At 41.5% G+C, this 15,372-nt stretch overlaps 1 protein-coding gene across 3 annotated transcripts in view; it reads left to right on the top strand.

The window, feature by feature from the left end:
• The first annotated feature begins 523 nt into the window (after nucleotides 1-523).
• Nucleotides 524-15,372, top strand: part of PAQR3 (progestin and adipoQ receptor family member 3) — a 27,164-nt gene continuing 12,315 nt past the window's right edge. For all 3 annotated transcript variants that reach the window (XR_014015327.1, XM_081227904.1, XM_081227905.1), the window contains exons 1-5: nucleotides 524-889; nucleotides 4,470-4,632; nucleotides 9,167-9,322; nucleotides 12,653-12,850; nucleotides 15,178-15,268. Coding sequence is in view for 2 of the 3 variants with exons in the window: in XM_081227904.1 (XP_081084030.1) it covers nucleotides 705-889; nucleotides 4,470-4,632; nucleotides 9,167-9,322; nucleotides 12,653-12,850; nucleotides 15,178-15,268 (793 nt within the window). In the remaining variant the exon portion in view is untranslated. The remainder of the gene's footprint in view (nucleotides 890-4,469; nucleotides 4,633-9,166; nucleotides 9,323-12,652; nucleotides 12,851-15,177; nucleotides 15,269-15,372) is intronic.

The following is a 15,372-nucleotide window of genomic DNA, read 5'->3' as shown; positions in this document are numbered from 1 at the left end:
GACTCAGCGTATGCTCGGTTTTGGTATAGTTCCATGTACATCAGTTTTCCTCTATTTCCATCCACTTGCAAGGACTGACCTTAGCCCAGAAAACCTCGAAGGTCCCCTCTGACCCCAAGTGTGTGAGATTCCACGATAAAAAGTAACCGGTGAAGAGTTAGCTCTAGTTCCTATTTTTCTTCCAGTTACTTTTCCCCTTGATTTTCAAAATGTAATACATATTGCTTCTAATTAAAAACAGAATAAGAAAAAAAAGCACTTGAATTCGCTGTACAGTACCGCGCTCTTCTCACGGAAGAGGAGAGGCCGGCCGCCACCCGTACGCGATCAAGCTGCCCGGGAGCCCCGGGCGAATCCCGCAGGTCCTTGCTTACACGCGCGCCCGCGCGGCCCGCGGCCCCTCCCCCTCCCCAGCCGCGTCGGCCCCGCCCCCTCCCCAGCCGCGTCGGCCCCAGCCAGGGCCGAGGGGCGGGGCCCGCCGCGGCGTGCTGACGTCAGGGAGGGCTGCGACGCCGCCGGGTCCGCTGGGGTGCTGACGGCGGCGGTCCCCCTGTGAGCGGAGCCCGGCCTGGGCAGCGGCAGGGCCGTAGGACCTCGCGCAACGTCCGGGCTCCGGGGCGGGGGCTGCGGGGGCAAAGCCCCCTCCCCGGGGAGGCGGGGCCTAGGCGAGCTCCCCGCTTGGGGAGCGGCGGCGGCCAGGAAAGATGCATCAGAAGCTGCTGAAGAGCGCACATTATATCGAGCTGGGCAGCTACCAGTACTGGCCCGTCCTGGTGCCCCGCGGCATCCGCCTCTACACCTACGAGCAGATCCCCGTGTCCCTCAAGGACAACCCGTACATCACCGACGGCTACCGGGCCTACCTGCCCTCCAGGCTGTGTATCAAAAGGTACAGTCTGGCCGCCTCCGCTGGGTGCGCCTGGGGGGCGCGCCGGCGGCCCCTCCTCCTCACCTACAGCCTTTTTGTCTGGTCCGCCTGCTGCTTTCCCCGTGTTTCTCCGTGCCCATCATTTCCTAGCTGCCCCAACCTTTTCATCCCTTTCTGCCACCTCTCCTTTCTCGTTGTCTTTCCTTCTTCCGCCACCGGGCTACTTGATCCATGGACTAATGATAGTAACAATGATCATAATCACTAACTCCTGTGAGGCTTTGCTCTTTACAAAGGAATTTTACATCCTTTACTCATTTGGTGCTTATTTGGATACATGTTGGAATCGACCCCACTGACAATGACTGAGCCATACTTACCCCTGTGTATACCTAAGCTTTGTTTATTTTTAAGGCAGCCCTATGGAAATTCAGATGTTTGGGGCCAGATAAATGCCTGTATAATAGGAAACAAGTTCACAATTCCATACATTTAGAAATCCTGGTTTATTCATGCAGCAGATAGTATGGAACCCCTGCTAGGTGCCAGGCACCCTACCAGGTCCTGCAAAGAACAGCAGGTATGGCCCTTGTTCTCATGAAAATACTGAGGTCTAGCCTGGGTGACACACATTAAAGAGCTAGTTATACTATTACATAATAACCATTGTAAAAAAAAAACGCTGTGTGGGAAAAGCACTATAGCAAAGAGAGCCTATAACAGGCACTGCCCTCCACTAGAGCACTATAGAAGTGTCTTTAAAAAAGGAATTTCGTCATCATTTAAACTCTTAAAATTGAGTCCCTTGAAAGCCTGGGTTTAAAAAAACAAAACTGAAAAATTAGTGTTCTAGTTCTTACACTAGCGTTCTGTTAAAACTCCCTATATGTACTTAATTACAGGACCCCACTTTAAGAGAATTAAGATACCCTGGGGCTTCCCTGGTGGCGCAGTGGTTGAGAGTCTGCCTGCTAATGCAGGGGACACGGGTTCGAGCCCTGGTCTGGGAGGATCCCGCATGCCGCGGAGCGACTAGGCCCGTGAGCCACAACTACTGAGCCTGTGCGTCTGGAGCCTGTGCTCTGCAACGGGAGGGGCCGTGATAGTGAGAGGCCTGCGCACCGTGATGAAGAGTGGCCCCCACTTGCCACGACTAGAGAAAGCCCTAGCACAGAAACGAAGACCCAACACAGAAAAAATAAATTAATTAATTAAGGGGGTGTCTGTACTCTGAACTATATCTCACTTTCCATTTCTAAAAAAAAAAAAAGATACCCATGTTGGTTAGCTCCAGGTCACTGTAGTGACAAAGCCCACTGCTGGAATGTGAGCCATTGAATTGTTCAAGCAGCAGCCACATGTTTGATTCTTGATCTTGTTTTTGGCATGGTCTTACCCCAGTTCCTTTGCCCTGCCTGCCTTTAAAGTGCTTCTCTGACTCAGGGTCACAAGGTGACATCAGTGTCCATCCCTACTTGGCTTCGATGCATGGCCCACAGTACTTCACAATTTGAATCCTAAGTGCCATTTTCCTCCCCATTGACTGCTTTGCATAAGTTATTACACAAGAAATCAGAGCTGGGCCCTGCTGTGGATGTAGAGTTCCACAAGGATAAAGCAGGTAGTCAGTTGCCTTAAATAGTTTTATACTCACCTCTGCATTCTAATATTAGGGTCCAAATTTCATGGATTAAGGAGTGAAATATAGTGCTTTAGATCTTGGGCTGTTGAGTAAAAAAGACTTGGGTGTGCAGATCTGCCACTTAACAGCTGTGGGACCTTGAACAAAAGTTAACCTCTCCCAGCCTTATTTTCCCCATTTGTAAAAATGAGGGTAATTACAGTGTATGCCTCAGAAAGTAGTAAGGACGAAATGGGATTGTGTATGTAAAATGCTACACAGAGCCTGGTACATAATAAGCACTCAATAAATGGTGACTTGTTATCACCATGGTCATTGAATTTGAAGCCAAATAGATGATGATGAAGTTGATTGTTGATTTTGAAGCAGAACAGAGTATAGGTCTAACTTCTCATAGAATAAGAGTAGATCCCCTACGGGGGATATTCTGCTAAGCGCTCTTCCCACCAGCTTGGTCTTCTCCAGGTTCAGCTTTTGCCCTTTGTCTAGAGGGTCAAGGACAAATTTGGATATAAGGAGAGGTTTTGTACGTCACAACTGTTCTGCCAATACTCTGTTAGTTGGAAGGAGCATGCCAAGATTATGCCTCTCTGCTCAGTTAATCAGGTTATACTGGGTTTCACCAAATGAAAAGTTCTGAGGCAACAGGCAGAATGTGGTATTGGCTGGCAAACAGTCCTGGGGTTAGATGTGTCTCCTCACATCCCTGCATCTCTTCCCCCACTCCCCAGTATAAGTAGTTTTTATACTTGATGCTTATACAGGATAAAGCCTGAAATCCATGATACAAGATCCACTTTATCCTTGGTGATCATCTGATTGTGTGAGACCCTGCTATGTTTATGGCATGGGAAAATGTGAGCCATGGTGACTACTGCAAACTCAGTATTAGAGTTATACGTTAGTGCTTACCAATAAGATTCTGAATCAGTGAAGGTCAAAGACTTTAAACAAAAGATTAGATTTTGCAAGAGAATTTTAACCTTTAGTCATGACATCACCTTTCAATAATCTGATGAGTCTTATCCACAGCTGGAGAAACATTTCACAAAATTAAGGAAGGAGCTGGAAGGGACTTGCAGCAGCATCTAACCCAGCTCCCTTGTTTTAGAGATGGAGAAATTGAAGCCAGAGAGGTTAAGTGACTTGCTCATGATCCCAGAGCTAATTTGTTGCCCAGGGTTGGAGTGAAGGGACAGTGACTCCTGGTCAGTGGGGAACACTCTGCACTGGCCTGCACTGCCAGGACTACTTAAACTCAAACCAGTTAGGGCGTATTGAAAGAGGGCAATTAGTACTGATAGTAAAAGTAACCTCCTGTCGTTCCAAAAAAGGAATAAACTCATGCCACCTGGAAACTAGTTTGCTTTCAAAACAACCACAGCAAAGTTGTTGCAGCATGCCTGTCTTAAAGGACATTTCCAGTGGATCCATTTGCATTTATCCTGCTTCTCTCAAGTCCATTTAACTTTGCACTTGCATGTAATGAGTACTAAAAAGGTATTTTAAGTTCATGCCTAACCTTATACTTAGCGGGTTTTCGGATACCTATTACTGAGTGTCAGAGTATGGTAGCTAGCACCCAGTTTTAATCCGCACATTCATTTCTGTAGACATTTAGCATCTAATCTGAGCAAGACACTGTGCTTGGAACAGTAGTGTCATAAAGATGAATCATGCCAGCCATCAGGGAGTTGATAAGCTGGAGGATGAGCTGGAATTTATACATAAATAACTCTAATTGAGGAAGGAAATGGTAAGTATAATAGAGGTGAGCAAGAAAAAACTGTAAGATCCCAGGATTGATGGAGATGGTATATCAAATTTAGAAAGGTAAAGATGGGGTTAAGGGCTTAAAGTAGCAAGTATTAGATAATCCCCAAAATTGTCCATAACCTTTTAAATGCTGACAATGAGTGAACAGATATGAATCTGAGCTGCACGTTTGTTTTTTTCCAGTTTGTTTATTTTATCTAATGAAACGGTAAACATCTGGAGTCATTTGCTGGGTTTCTTTCTCTTCTTCGCGCTGGGAATATATGACATGACATCTGTGTTACCTTCAGCAAGTGCCTCCAGGGAAGACTTTGTAATTTGTTCTATTTGCCTTTTCTGCTTCCAGGTAAGTCATTTCACAAACACTATTATTGGTAAAGAGAACTTTAGTCAGACAAGCTTGGTCAGGTGACCTTACTTCACACCCACAACTTGCTTTAAAGAGCCCCCAAATAGCATATAGGTTAGCTTATTCACTTTCATAATATAAGCATCCAGAGTATGTTTTTATGAGAGCGTATTTGGATGTTAATAGAGTATATTTGAAATCCAGTAAGTTTTAAAGATTGAGAGAATTTCTTTCTTTTCTCTTCCTTTTTTTAGACCTCTCTGCTTTAAGATTAATACAAAGATAGGAATCTCTGTACTGTATTTGCCGACTGAAGTAGAACTCTGTTGTCTGCTTAAAACTTGTTTGGGAAGCTTTCTCATCTTTTATATGTCTATGCCTTTTGTATTTGTTGTTTCCATACTATCTTAATTTTAATGTCTTGTTTTGTTGGTATTAATCTTTTCTCTCACTTTAATGTTAATTTCCTTTGGGCCTTTTACACGTGCCTGATTTCAGATACTTTCAGTTTCTTCTCTGTAACCTCTTGTATGTGTTCCTCAGCACTTTAATTCTTCTTCCGGGATCTGTAACAAAGTGCCTTTAAAAGTTATGTTTAATAATTTTTCAAACAAGTAATTCTGAAAAAGAAAACTAATGTGGACCAAAATCCAGTTGATAATTTTTAAATTTAAAAAAAATGCAGAGAGTACAAAAATCATAAAAATGAAAAGAAAAAGCTATCATGCCTCTGCCTCCAAACGTAGGCCAGCACTTCCTGCAGTTAACCTGCCGCTACTCTAAGAGGGGAATCGATAAGTAAACTGCACAGGTGTTGCTTTCATTGTGTAATAGTCAGTTTCAGGCCTTCATCATTTGACTCAAAACTTTGGACTTAAACGATCAAGAAACACACTGGGAACATCTCTCTCCCCCTTTTCTTCTAATTCTAGCTCCTAGAACCATATTTTAAATTTCTTTGAGGGAAAGAATATTCTGTATTTTTGTGTTCTTATTAGAAAATTATTTTTTCTTTAAGTGTTTTTTAAAGTATACTCTTTCTCAGGTTTAATTTTTGTCCTGATCGGAGCCTAAACGTCTCTTTAAAATCTATCCCAATTTTTAAAATGGAAATGAATCAATTTCTCCATACTTAATTTTTAGATGTATCTTATAGACTAAGATGTGCTTAATATAAGAAAAATTGGTTTAGACTCTACTGTTATACAGATATTATCTCCTTTGAGGATCCCACATGTTTTCCTCTATCCCAGGCCTGCCCTTTATCCACCCAGCCACAGCTGATGTTATTTCAGGGAGCACACATTAATTTTCATAATGGTTTAAGAAAGCAGCGCATTGCAAAACTGAGAAGACGAAATAATTAAAACAACTGCCAATGAAGAAGCACCCAAAGTGTTTAGAGTGACTTGCTCAGGATTGTTCAGCAGGGCAGTAGAATCCTCTTCTCCTAACTGCTAGTGCACTGACCTTTCTGTTACACACAGTACAGCTTCTAAAGACAAACGAGCACATTTTCCGTACTTACAGATACCATTTTTATTATTTTTATTCTTATGAAATTATATTTATAACTCGTTCACCCAATTTCCCCAAATTCTTAGAGTCAGCATGGTAAACCATAAATATATGTATTAATATTGATTTACATTTAATTTTTTTTAAGATATAACATTTTTACTCTTTTCACTTCTACCCTTTTTACGTGCTCAGTGCTTTCCTACCAACCAGATTAATAGAGTACATTCTGAATAGTAGGATGTAATTTTAGGGGCTTTGAAGTCTTTCTATCTTAGAGAAGAATAGAATCTGAGAACATCTTTCCCTAGATTCAGTTCATTAACATTCAGTTCAAGAAATACCTTTTTAATACCTCTTATCTATATCCAGGCACTAAGGTAGGCATCGGGAATACAGTGCTGAACAAAACCAGCCTGTCATAAAAATCAAGTCACCCAGATAGGTGAGCAGAAAAAAGAGTGCCTAAAGGCCCAGAAGCAAGAGACAGCTTAGCACCTTCTGGACCTGTAGGTGCTGGTGTTTGTGGTTAAACCCCAGGAAAATGGAGAAAGGTAAGGCTGGAGAGAGAGGAAGGAGCCAGATCCCGAGGCATTTGGTTATCATGGCAAGGAGCTTAGATGTAGGATGTCATGCTGTAATTACCTGTCCACCTGGATGTAGTGAGATACTCCACAGAAGGAAACTTTCCAGAAAACGGAGACATACTCAATGTCAGATAATTTTTCAGTCCGTTTTTTAAGCAACTCTAACAACACATCCCTTTTAAAACAGAACGTACTAAGTCTAGGTTACCTTTTCTAAAACTCAGATGTTCTCTGTGAATACCATATATTTTACTTTCCTCTTGATACTGTAGTTTTTCTCTTTCCACTTTTATTTTCCTTTTCACAATGAAATCAGCTTTACTGTTGTTATTATTACTATAACATATACTCATGTAGAAATGCAAGCAAACACAAAAGTATTTGGAAGAAAGTAAAAGTCATTTGAAATTCCACTTCCACATTTGACATTTGGGTTCAGATTCCTCCAGACGTTTGTTTCTCACAGCTGCCTCACACCTGCCTGCCTACCTTTCCTATCTACCTCCTTCTGAGCTGTGATCATCCCTGCGCTTGCTGTTTTGTGTCACTCGGCATTGTGATAATGAGATCTTTCCCTGTCAGTGAGAATATACACCTTCATGTTCTCTGAATGTACTGTGTTTTATCTCAGGGGTAATCAGAGAAAACAAATAACCAAGCTTCTTAGAGTTATGTTTAATTGGGTCAATAAACTCTGACTTGTAGTAGCCAAAGCCACAGACTGTTAAGGATTTTAGATAGTGGATGAAGAAATGAGACTGTGGCTAGGAACCTTCTTTTGAATATTGATATTGAGGCTATGGGGACTTAGGTTTGTTTAATGGCCAGACTACAGAATAGCTAGATGACCATTTATCTGGCCCATTTTCCCTACCCCCACAGTCCCTGGTTTAGTGTAGGCTCTAGTCATTGCTTCCTAGGGCTATGCCTGTAACCTCTCATCTCAGCCTTTCTGTAAGGGTGCACTTAAAATTTTCAGACGTATCACACAGAGGCCATAATACTGAAGTTAAAACTCCCTGATATATAGGATCTGTCATAGTCATATCATGAAGGAGGCCACATAGCATCCCTTAATGCTGCTGTGTTTCTCAATATGCTGCTTTTCCTATGGGCCCTCCAATAAACCTGTGCACACCTTTATTTATGTCCTTGATGAATGCCAGGTCAACTTAAGGTGCAGCTCAGGTGGCAACCCTTCCATGAAATATGTAGCTCTTTTCCACCCACCACTCCCACCCACAAGTACACACATGCACCCACAGACCTGGTAGTCTCCCTTCTCTATCTTCTAACTGTGCTCTGCACCAACTTTTCCTATAGGACTTCCTACATCACCGTTTGTTCACTTGTTTCTGAAAAATCTCTTTGAGAGTAGAGGTTTCATCTTTGTATCCCCACTGTATGACACGCAGTAGGTATTGAATGGCTAGAGGGAGTTCAGCTGTAGAAACCTTATCAATCTTCAGAGCAACTGATAGAATTACATTAGCTTTGCTCTCAATTTGATAATGTATAAAGTCAGCATAAGTCATAATTATTTTTCCTTGAACACAGCAAAGCTATTTTTAACTTAGAAGTAAACTCTATGCAATGAAGTCTCATACAGACATAAAAGGTCTTAAATTAAGTGAAAAAAACAAATAGCAGAACAGACTATATGATTCTGTTTGATAAAGAAGTATATATGGTGTTCTTGTGTGTGTGGACTTCTATATCCTAGGTGTTTGATATGTTCATTGAAAATATCTGGAAGGACACAAAAAAGATGTTATCAGTGGCTCCCACTGGAGAATAGATTGACTGGGAGGGGTTTATTTTTTTTTACATCATACAATTCCATATTCTTTGATTTATTTTTCTTTAAGGACCTGTATTCTGTAATAAGTAGTTTTTAAAAGGAAACTTATTCATAGATCAAAATAAGCCTCAGTAGATTTCCTTCTACTACACAGTTCATTAAATTTTTTATGTTATAAAGTAGTTATCGTTATAGATTTCTTTTTTTTTTTTGCGGTATGCGGGCCTCTCACTGTTGTGGCCTCTCCCGTTGCGGAGCGCAGGCTCCCGACACGCAGGCTCAGCGGCCATGGCTCACGGGCCCAGCCGCTCCGCGGCATGTGGGATCCTCCCGGACCGGGGCATGAACTCGCATCCCCTGCATCGGCAGGCGGACTCTCAACCACTGCGCCACCAGGGAAGCCCAGATTTCTTTCTTTATGATTGTTGTCCCCATTTTACCCATGAGGAACTGAGGCTTAGGGAAATGACATATAGTCAGGCACAAAGCTAGGGTCCATGTCCAGGTCTGTTTGGCTGAAAAGCCTGGACTTGACCTGACCACTTCCATGAACATCATGCATGAGTTGCTTTTGTTTTTTTGTTTGTTTGTTTGACTTTGCTAAGATTTGTTTTATTTTCCATAGGTCTGTATGCTTTGCTCTGTGGGCTATCATCTTTTTTCATGCCATCGATCAGAAAAAACCTGTCGAAGATGGATGGCATTAGATTATGCAGGAATTTCTATTGGAATACTGGGCTGCTATGTCTCTGGCGTATTTTATGCATTTTATTGTAATAATGTAAGTAACTTAAAACATTTTACATTCTACCTTTCTAATATAGGTCTTGGGTGTTCTTGCCATGGTTCCCTTGAACTTCTGAATAAGCACATAATTAACTAACTTATAGAAGAAACGAAAGTCTGGTGGAGGCATAAACTCCTTTTTCAAAAGGGCCCTGTGATTTCTAACATCTATTATCAGTTCCTATTCCTTTCACTAACTTGGAAAGGAATGGAAAATAATATATATATGTCGTTATTTTCTGAAACTTAACGTAAACATTAAATTATTAATGTTTCCCCACTAAATCCATATAGCTGCATGGTTCCTCAGATGTACATTATATATCTTTTATTTTTGTGTTTATAGAGTTGAAGGTAAAGTTAGCACTTGTTAAAATTATGAAGTTAGCTGCTGCTTTCCATGTTCCCTTCTTATCCTTTACTCCTCTCTCAGTGAGAAAAAAACAAAAGGTATATCTGCGAGTGTGTTGACCCATATTCTTATATAAGAAATATGTTTTCCTTTCCTTAGCCTTATGTTTGGAGGCAGGCCTAGAGACAGACCAGATGGGTTGTGAGTGTCTTTAACAAACATTTGTCTATTGTGAGTTCTAGATCAACTCTTCTTTCTGACCCTAAAGTTACAAAAGTCAGTTTTTGCCTTGTGCAAAGCAGCATTTGAAACACTGTGATCAAATTATACAGCAACTGATCTAAATATGCTGGCCAACCAAACTACCTCCTCTCCTCATGTCTCAGCCAAGAAGGCAAACTGAATCTTCCTGAGGGCTCAGTACATCTCAAGGCCTCCCATTTAGAAAGTCCCCATTGACCCTACTCTCTTTTCCTCCTGCTCTCCTACCATACTTTTTTTTTGTTTTCTGTTTATCCTTTTAGTTCCTTCCCTTTCAGAGCTAAGACTGAGCCGCTCTCCCAGGTGCAGTGTACCTACTAGTCACAGGACTAGAGCCTGTCGTGCCCGAGCCCTCCCCGTGGAGCAGGTGGTCCAAGCCATATCCCCAGCCTTCACTTTCTAGGAGGATTGGCTGCAGTGCAGGGGTCCTCTGACTGTTGGGAATTCTTAAGTAGGACCTTTGTTGCTACGCAATAATAGAAAACTGTCAACACTGCTGGAGTGTTACACTAGCAAAGCGAAAAATCATAATTTGGTTTGAATGTAAGAACATTATTAATTGTAGCCACTTATACGTGAGCCATTTGCTTTTTAGTCCTGATTACGTTGGAGCATAAGCATAAAATTAAATGTACATGCCATTTACCTTGTAAATTGATTTGCTTTTAGTAGTAAACTATTCATATCTACTCACCTTTCACAACTTATTCATTTTTCATGAAACTGTATCTTTAAAAAAAAAGGGTTGTGAGTATAGTCATGTAATATTAGAATTGTTTTGCTTATTATGTATTTCTCTGAAACCTGTTTTTTGTTTACCTCTTCCCAAATATATCTGATCATCAAAAAGACTAGTGGGACACTTTTTGTAAATCTCTTTTCAGAAAAACTAGAAGTCCAAGGTAGATTAAAGAGGGAAAAAAAGGACTGTTAGAGCTAATACAGTCCATGATCATTTAAAGGAAAAGTTTTCTTCCCTCTGGTATCTTATCATTTCCAAATATTCAGTTGCTATAGTGGCTCTTTACCTTTTAAGGAACACAGGCTGCTTTGAGAATGAGATTGAAAACTATGGACCCTCCATCCCAGATAATGTGCGTTTGGGCACAAACTGACCAGTCATTTTGACGTGTGAATTTCAAGAAGTGTAATGGTCCCAGAGAAGTCCTTGGAGCCCAGGTTAAGAACTCTGTCCTAGGTGATGCTAACTTTTGAGGCTTCAAGACCAGCTTTTCAACTGCTCATTTAGATACCTAAATATTCTATAAGTCCTTCAAACTTGATATATATATTTTTTTTTTTTCAAACTTTATTCACAGATAATGTGTTAAAGAATGACATTCATTTTTAATTTTTACTTTTGGCTGCGTTGGGTCCTCATTGCTGCGCGTGGGCTTTCTTTTTAGTTGCGGTGAGCGGGGGCTACTCTTCATTGCCGTTCACGGGCCTCTCATTGCGGTGGCCTCTCTCGTCTTGGAGCACCGGCTCTAGGTGCGCAGGCTCTAGAGCACAGGCTCAGCAGTTTTGGCGCATGGGCCCAGCTGCTCCGCAGCATGTGGGATCCTCCCGAACCAGGGCTCGAACCCGTGTCCCCTGCATTGGCAGGCGGATTCCCAACTACTGCGCCACCAGGGAAGCCCCTTGATATATTTTTAAATGAACATTCTTTCATGCTTCCCCATTTTCTCCCACCAACACACACACACACACACACACACATACACACTCTGGATCATCTTTGTTCATTTGCTCATTAGTACAAGCCATTTGCATGGCCTTTCATACTAGAAACAGTTGAGCCATCCTCTACTGCCCTCTCACGCATCCAGTCAACCATTAAGACTTTAGTTTATTTCAGAGACGTCTCCTGAATCTGGTGCTAACATCTACCTTGTTCAACAAAAGTCCATGCTCCTATTTTCTCCTTGAATCAATTATTCTGTAATAATATCTGCTAGCTGGCTTCCTGTCATCTCTCTCTATTTTTCACTGATGTCAGAGTTATTCCAATAAGTCAGTTGGAAAAACAACCATGTCATCTCATCCTTCAAGGCCTCTGCTATTCCCGCAGTGCCAGCATGGTAAAGTACAAATACTTAGCCTGACAGTACATCTGCCTTTCAGCCTCCCTTTGTAAAACTTCCTTGCTCTGTGTGCTGTTCCTTTTCCTTGAGAGCTCCCTCTTCTCATGAAAACCTTATATATTCCTCAAGGCCCAGCTGAGATGTCATTTCCTCTGTGAAGCCTTTTTTAGCTAATCCAGGTATCAATTGCCCCTCTTCTGTAGTTCTACAACATTCTCTTCACAGCTCAGTTACAGTACTTATCATTAGATTATAAATTTGTTTATATGTCTGCCCCTCTCATAGCCTATGAGCTCACCCACTGAGAGAGCCCCTGTCATAGTCATCTTTGTTTCCACAGGACTTAAATTGCCCCGGCCTATAATAGATACTCAGGAGATGCTTTTGTGTGAATAAATGTGTTCTTTACCATCTCACTTTGGGGTCTGGTTTATCATCCTAAGAAACCTAGCAGTTGTATGCAACATGCGTTGTTTTAAGGAAGAAAGGCAGTCATGTTTGGAAATGAAAATACCAAATAAATAGAGTTTGGAATGTTTATGTGTAATGTAGAAGCTAAAACTGAAAATTACTCTTTTCCTTCCCTTATTGTTAATAACAATTAAAATGTGATTTCCTTTTATTCTAGTACTGGCGTCAAGTGTACTTGATCACAGTGCTTGCTATGATCCTGGCGGTGTTCTTTGCTCAGATTCATCCCAATTACCTCACACAGCAGTGGCAGAGGCTCCGTTCTATCATCTTTTGTTCTGTTTCGGGATATGGAGTGATCCCTACTCTTCACTGGGTTTGGCTCAATGGAGGAATCGGTGCTCCTATTGTACAGGTAGGTTGAGTGTGGTCAATATTTTTCCCTTTTATTTTTTGTCCTTTCAATTTTATTCCTTTCGGTAAAGTAATGTAATCAGGCCAAGAAGGTGGATCTTTGTCATTTGAGGGCATATTTCTAATTGCATAATGACGCAATAATTTTTCACATCTATATAAATAAATAAGCATACCTTGTAGTGATAGAAGTCTAACTATTTTCTTCTGAGATGTATTTCTATGAGATGACACATTCTTAATTCTCTCTCTGTTATGTGTTTCCCATAGCTTGTAAATACCCAAGTCCTTACTGTAGAGGAGAATTCCCAAGTTTCCAGCTTTGTCATCTGAGGCAGGGATGATGCCAGTAGGAGCAGTTGATTTGTTTGTTTGTTTGTGGAGGAAAAGGAGTTGGGAAGGATTTCTTCTTGGACCTGAGTTTGAAGTACCCGTGGGATGTAAAGGTGGAGATAGGGTCTGGATTTAGCTTAGACTAGTGATGGAGATTTGGCAGTCATTACTGTCTTGGTAGCTACAGCCATGGGAGCATATTCCACCCAGCAAGGAAAATATATTGAAAAATAAAAGACAGGGACTTCCCTGGTGGCGCAGTGGTTGAGGGTCCTCCTGCCAATGTGGGGGACACGGGTTCGTGCCCTGGTCCGGGAAGACCCCACATGCCGCGGAGCGGCTGGGCCCATGAGCCATGGCCGCTGAGGCTGCGCGTCCGGAGCCTGTGCTCCGCAGCGGGAGGGGCCGCAGCAGTGGGAGGCCCGTGTATCGCAAAAAAAAAAAAAAAAAGACAGTTAGTTATTGTGAGGGAACAGTTGGAGTACATTAGGAAGAGCCTCGGTGAGAATTCCTCAGCATGCTTGAGAAGGGAATTAGAAGTAAGACTTAAGTTCTTAGAGATTTATATAAAAATGCCTTAAGTGTGTGCTAGAGAGTAAACTTGAGAATTTTTAACATAACTAATTATGCCAAGAAATCTAGAAGAAATCGCATACACTTGTTGCAATGGGACCTTTGGAATATAGGGATTTAAATGCAGGTTTTATTCAAAGGAATTATATTTTTTTTTACAAGAGAGGGACTAAAAGTAGGCTTACATACTGTCGGCAACAGCATGGTGGAAAGCATCCACATATAAAACTAAAAAGAAAGGAAGTCTGTGGTGTAGTGAACTGAGTGATATGATCTGGCTATTTTGCCAACTTGAGGATGATGGTGATGCTTTCTTTATAAGATTAGGAAATTGGGAGAAAGGTGAGATAGTAGTGAGGAATAACTTCAGTGATTCTAATATCTGTGAAAACATTGTTTTTCTGACAGTTTCGATGTCCAGAAAATAGAATGGGGAAGTGCCACTCTAGATTTAATCCTAACCAGAAATGAATAGCTAATTACTGACATAGAAGTGAGTGAAATTTTGGGATGAGGGAAACACATCCTTTTATGCTTATGGTGACAAAGAAAGAGAACCAGACCCATTAAGCCAGTAGATTTTGAAGAAATTCAGAAAAGGGAAGAGAAAAAAAAAGGAACAATCCTGTGTTCAGCAAAAAAAGATGGAAAGAGAGGCACATAACCAAAGATGAAAAGCTCCAAAGAGCTAATCCTGGGAGGCAGGGTGAAGCTGTGTTCTAGAATGTTTGCAAAATCTGAGGTTGATTAGTCTGAGGATATAGGATTTAGGGAAGGGGGCCCATGATGATTCTCAAATATCTGTTAGAGGGAAGAGAAATAATTTGTCTTTATTTCTTAAATGGCTTCTTGGTAAATTAGGTTTATAACCAGAATTAGGAACAGCATGTATAAATTAGAGCTGGCTGATTTTCTTAGAGCAAGGAAAAGCTTTCCAAGAGAGCTGTGAGATGGACTGCTTTGTAGAGTAGTATTCAGGAGAGCCATTTATCTGGGATGGTGGAACAGATTTCATTGTTGGGCCAAGCCTCTTGGCTCTTTTCCAGCCACAAATCCCTGTTTAGTCTCTCCTTATTCAGCTGGCAACTCCATTCCCATATATATTCCACCCAGGCACCTATGTTGTAGATGGAGTTGGACGCCCTTAGGACCTAAACTATGTTGAAGCTTTAGCTGCCCTGGTGCCCTGACCTTTAGCGTTGTCTCTGTGTTCCAGTCCTCTGGACTGCTTCCTGAAGTATTGAGAGCAAGCTTTCTCTCATTGGAGACTGTCCGCAAAAGCAATTCAGATTTAACACACTTAAATCCCACCTATGAATTCTACTCCTGTGTGTTGTCTAATTCTATGAATTAGATGTATAAGAAATTGAGAATTCAATCACAGTAGGCAAGATCTGTGAAAAAATATGTTTTGCTTTTCAGGACTTTGCACCCCGTGTAATTGTGATGTATGTGATTGCTCTTCTTGCTTTCCTATTCTACATTTCCAAAGTTCCAGAAAGGTATTTTCCAGGTACGTATCACTTGTGTAATGGTTTTCTAACTTTATTCTAAATATATAGTGGAGGTATATGTTTCAGAGCATCAAAACTTAGATTTTTTCCCAATATTATTGAT

The sequence above is a fragment of the Mesoplodon bidens genome (genome assembly GCF_964165515.1).
Source record: "Mesoplodon bidens genome assembly, chromosome: 1".
Classification (NCBI taxonomy): Eukaryota; Metazoa; Chordata; class Mammalia; order Artiodactyla; family Ziphiidae; genus Mesoplodon; species Mesoplodon bidens.
This window is presented reverse-complemented; position numbering and strand designations above follow the sequence as displayed.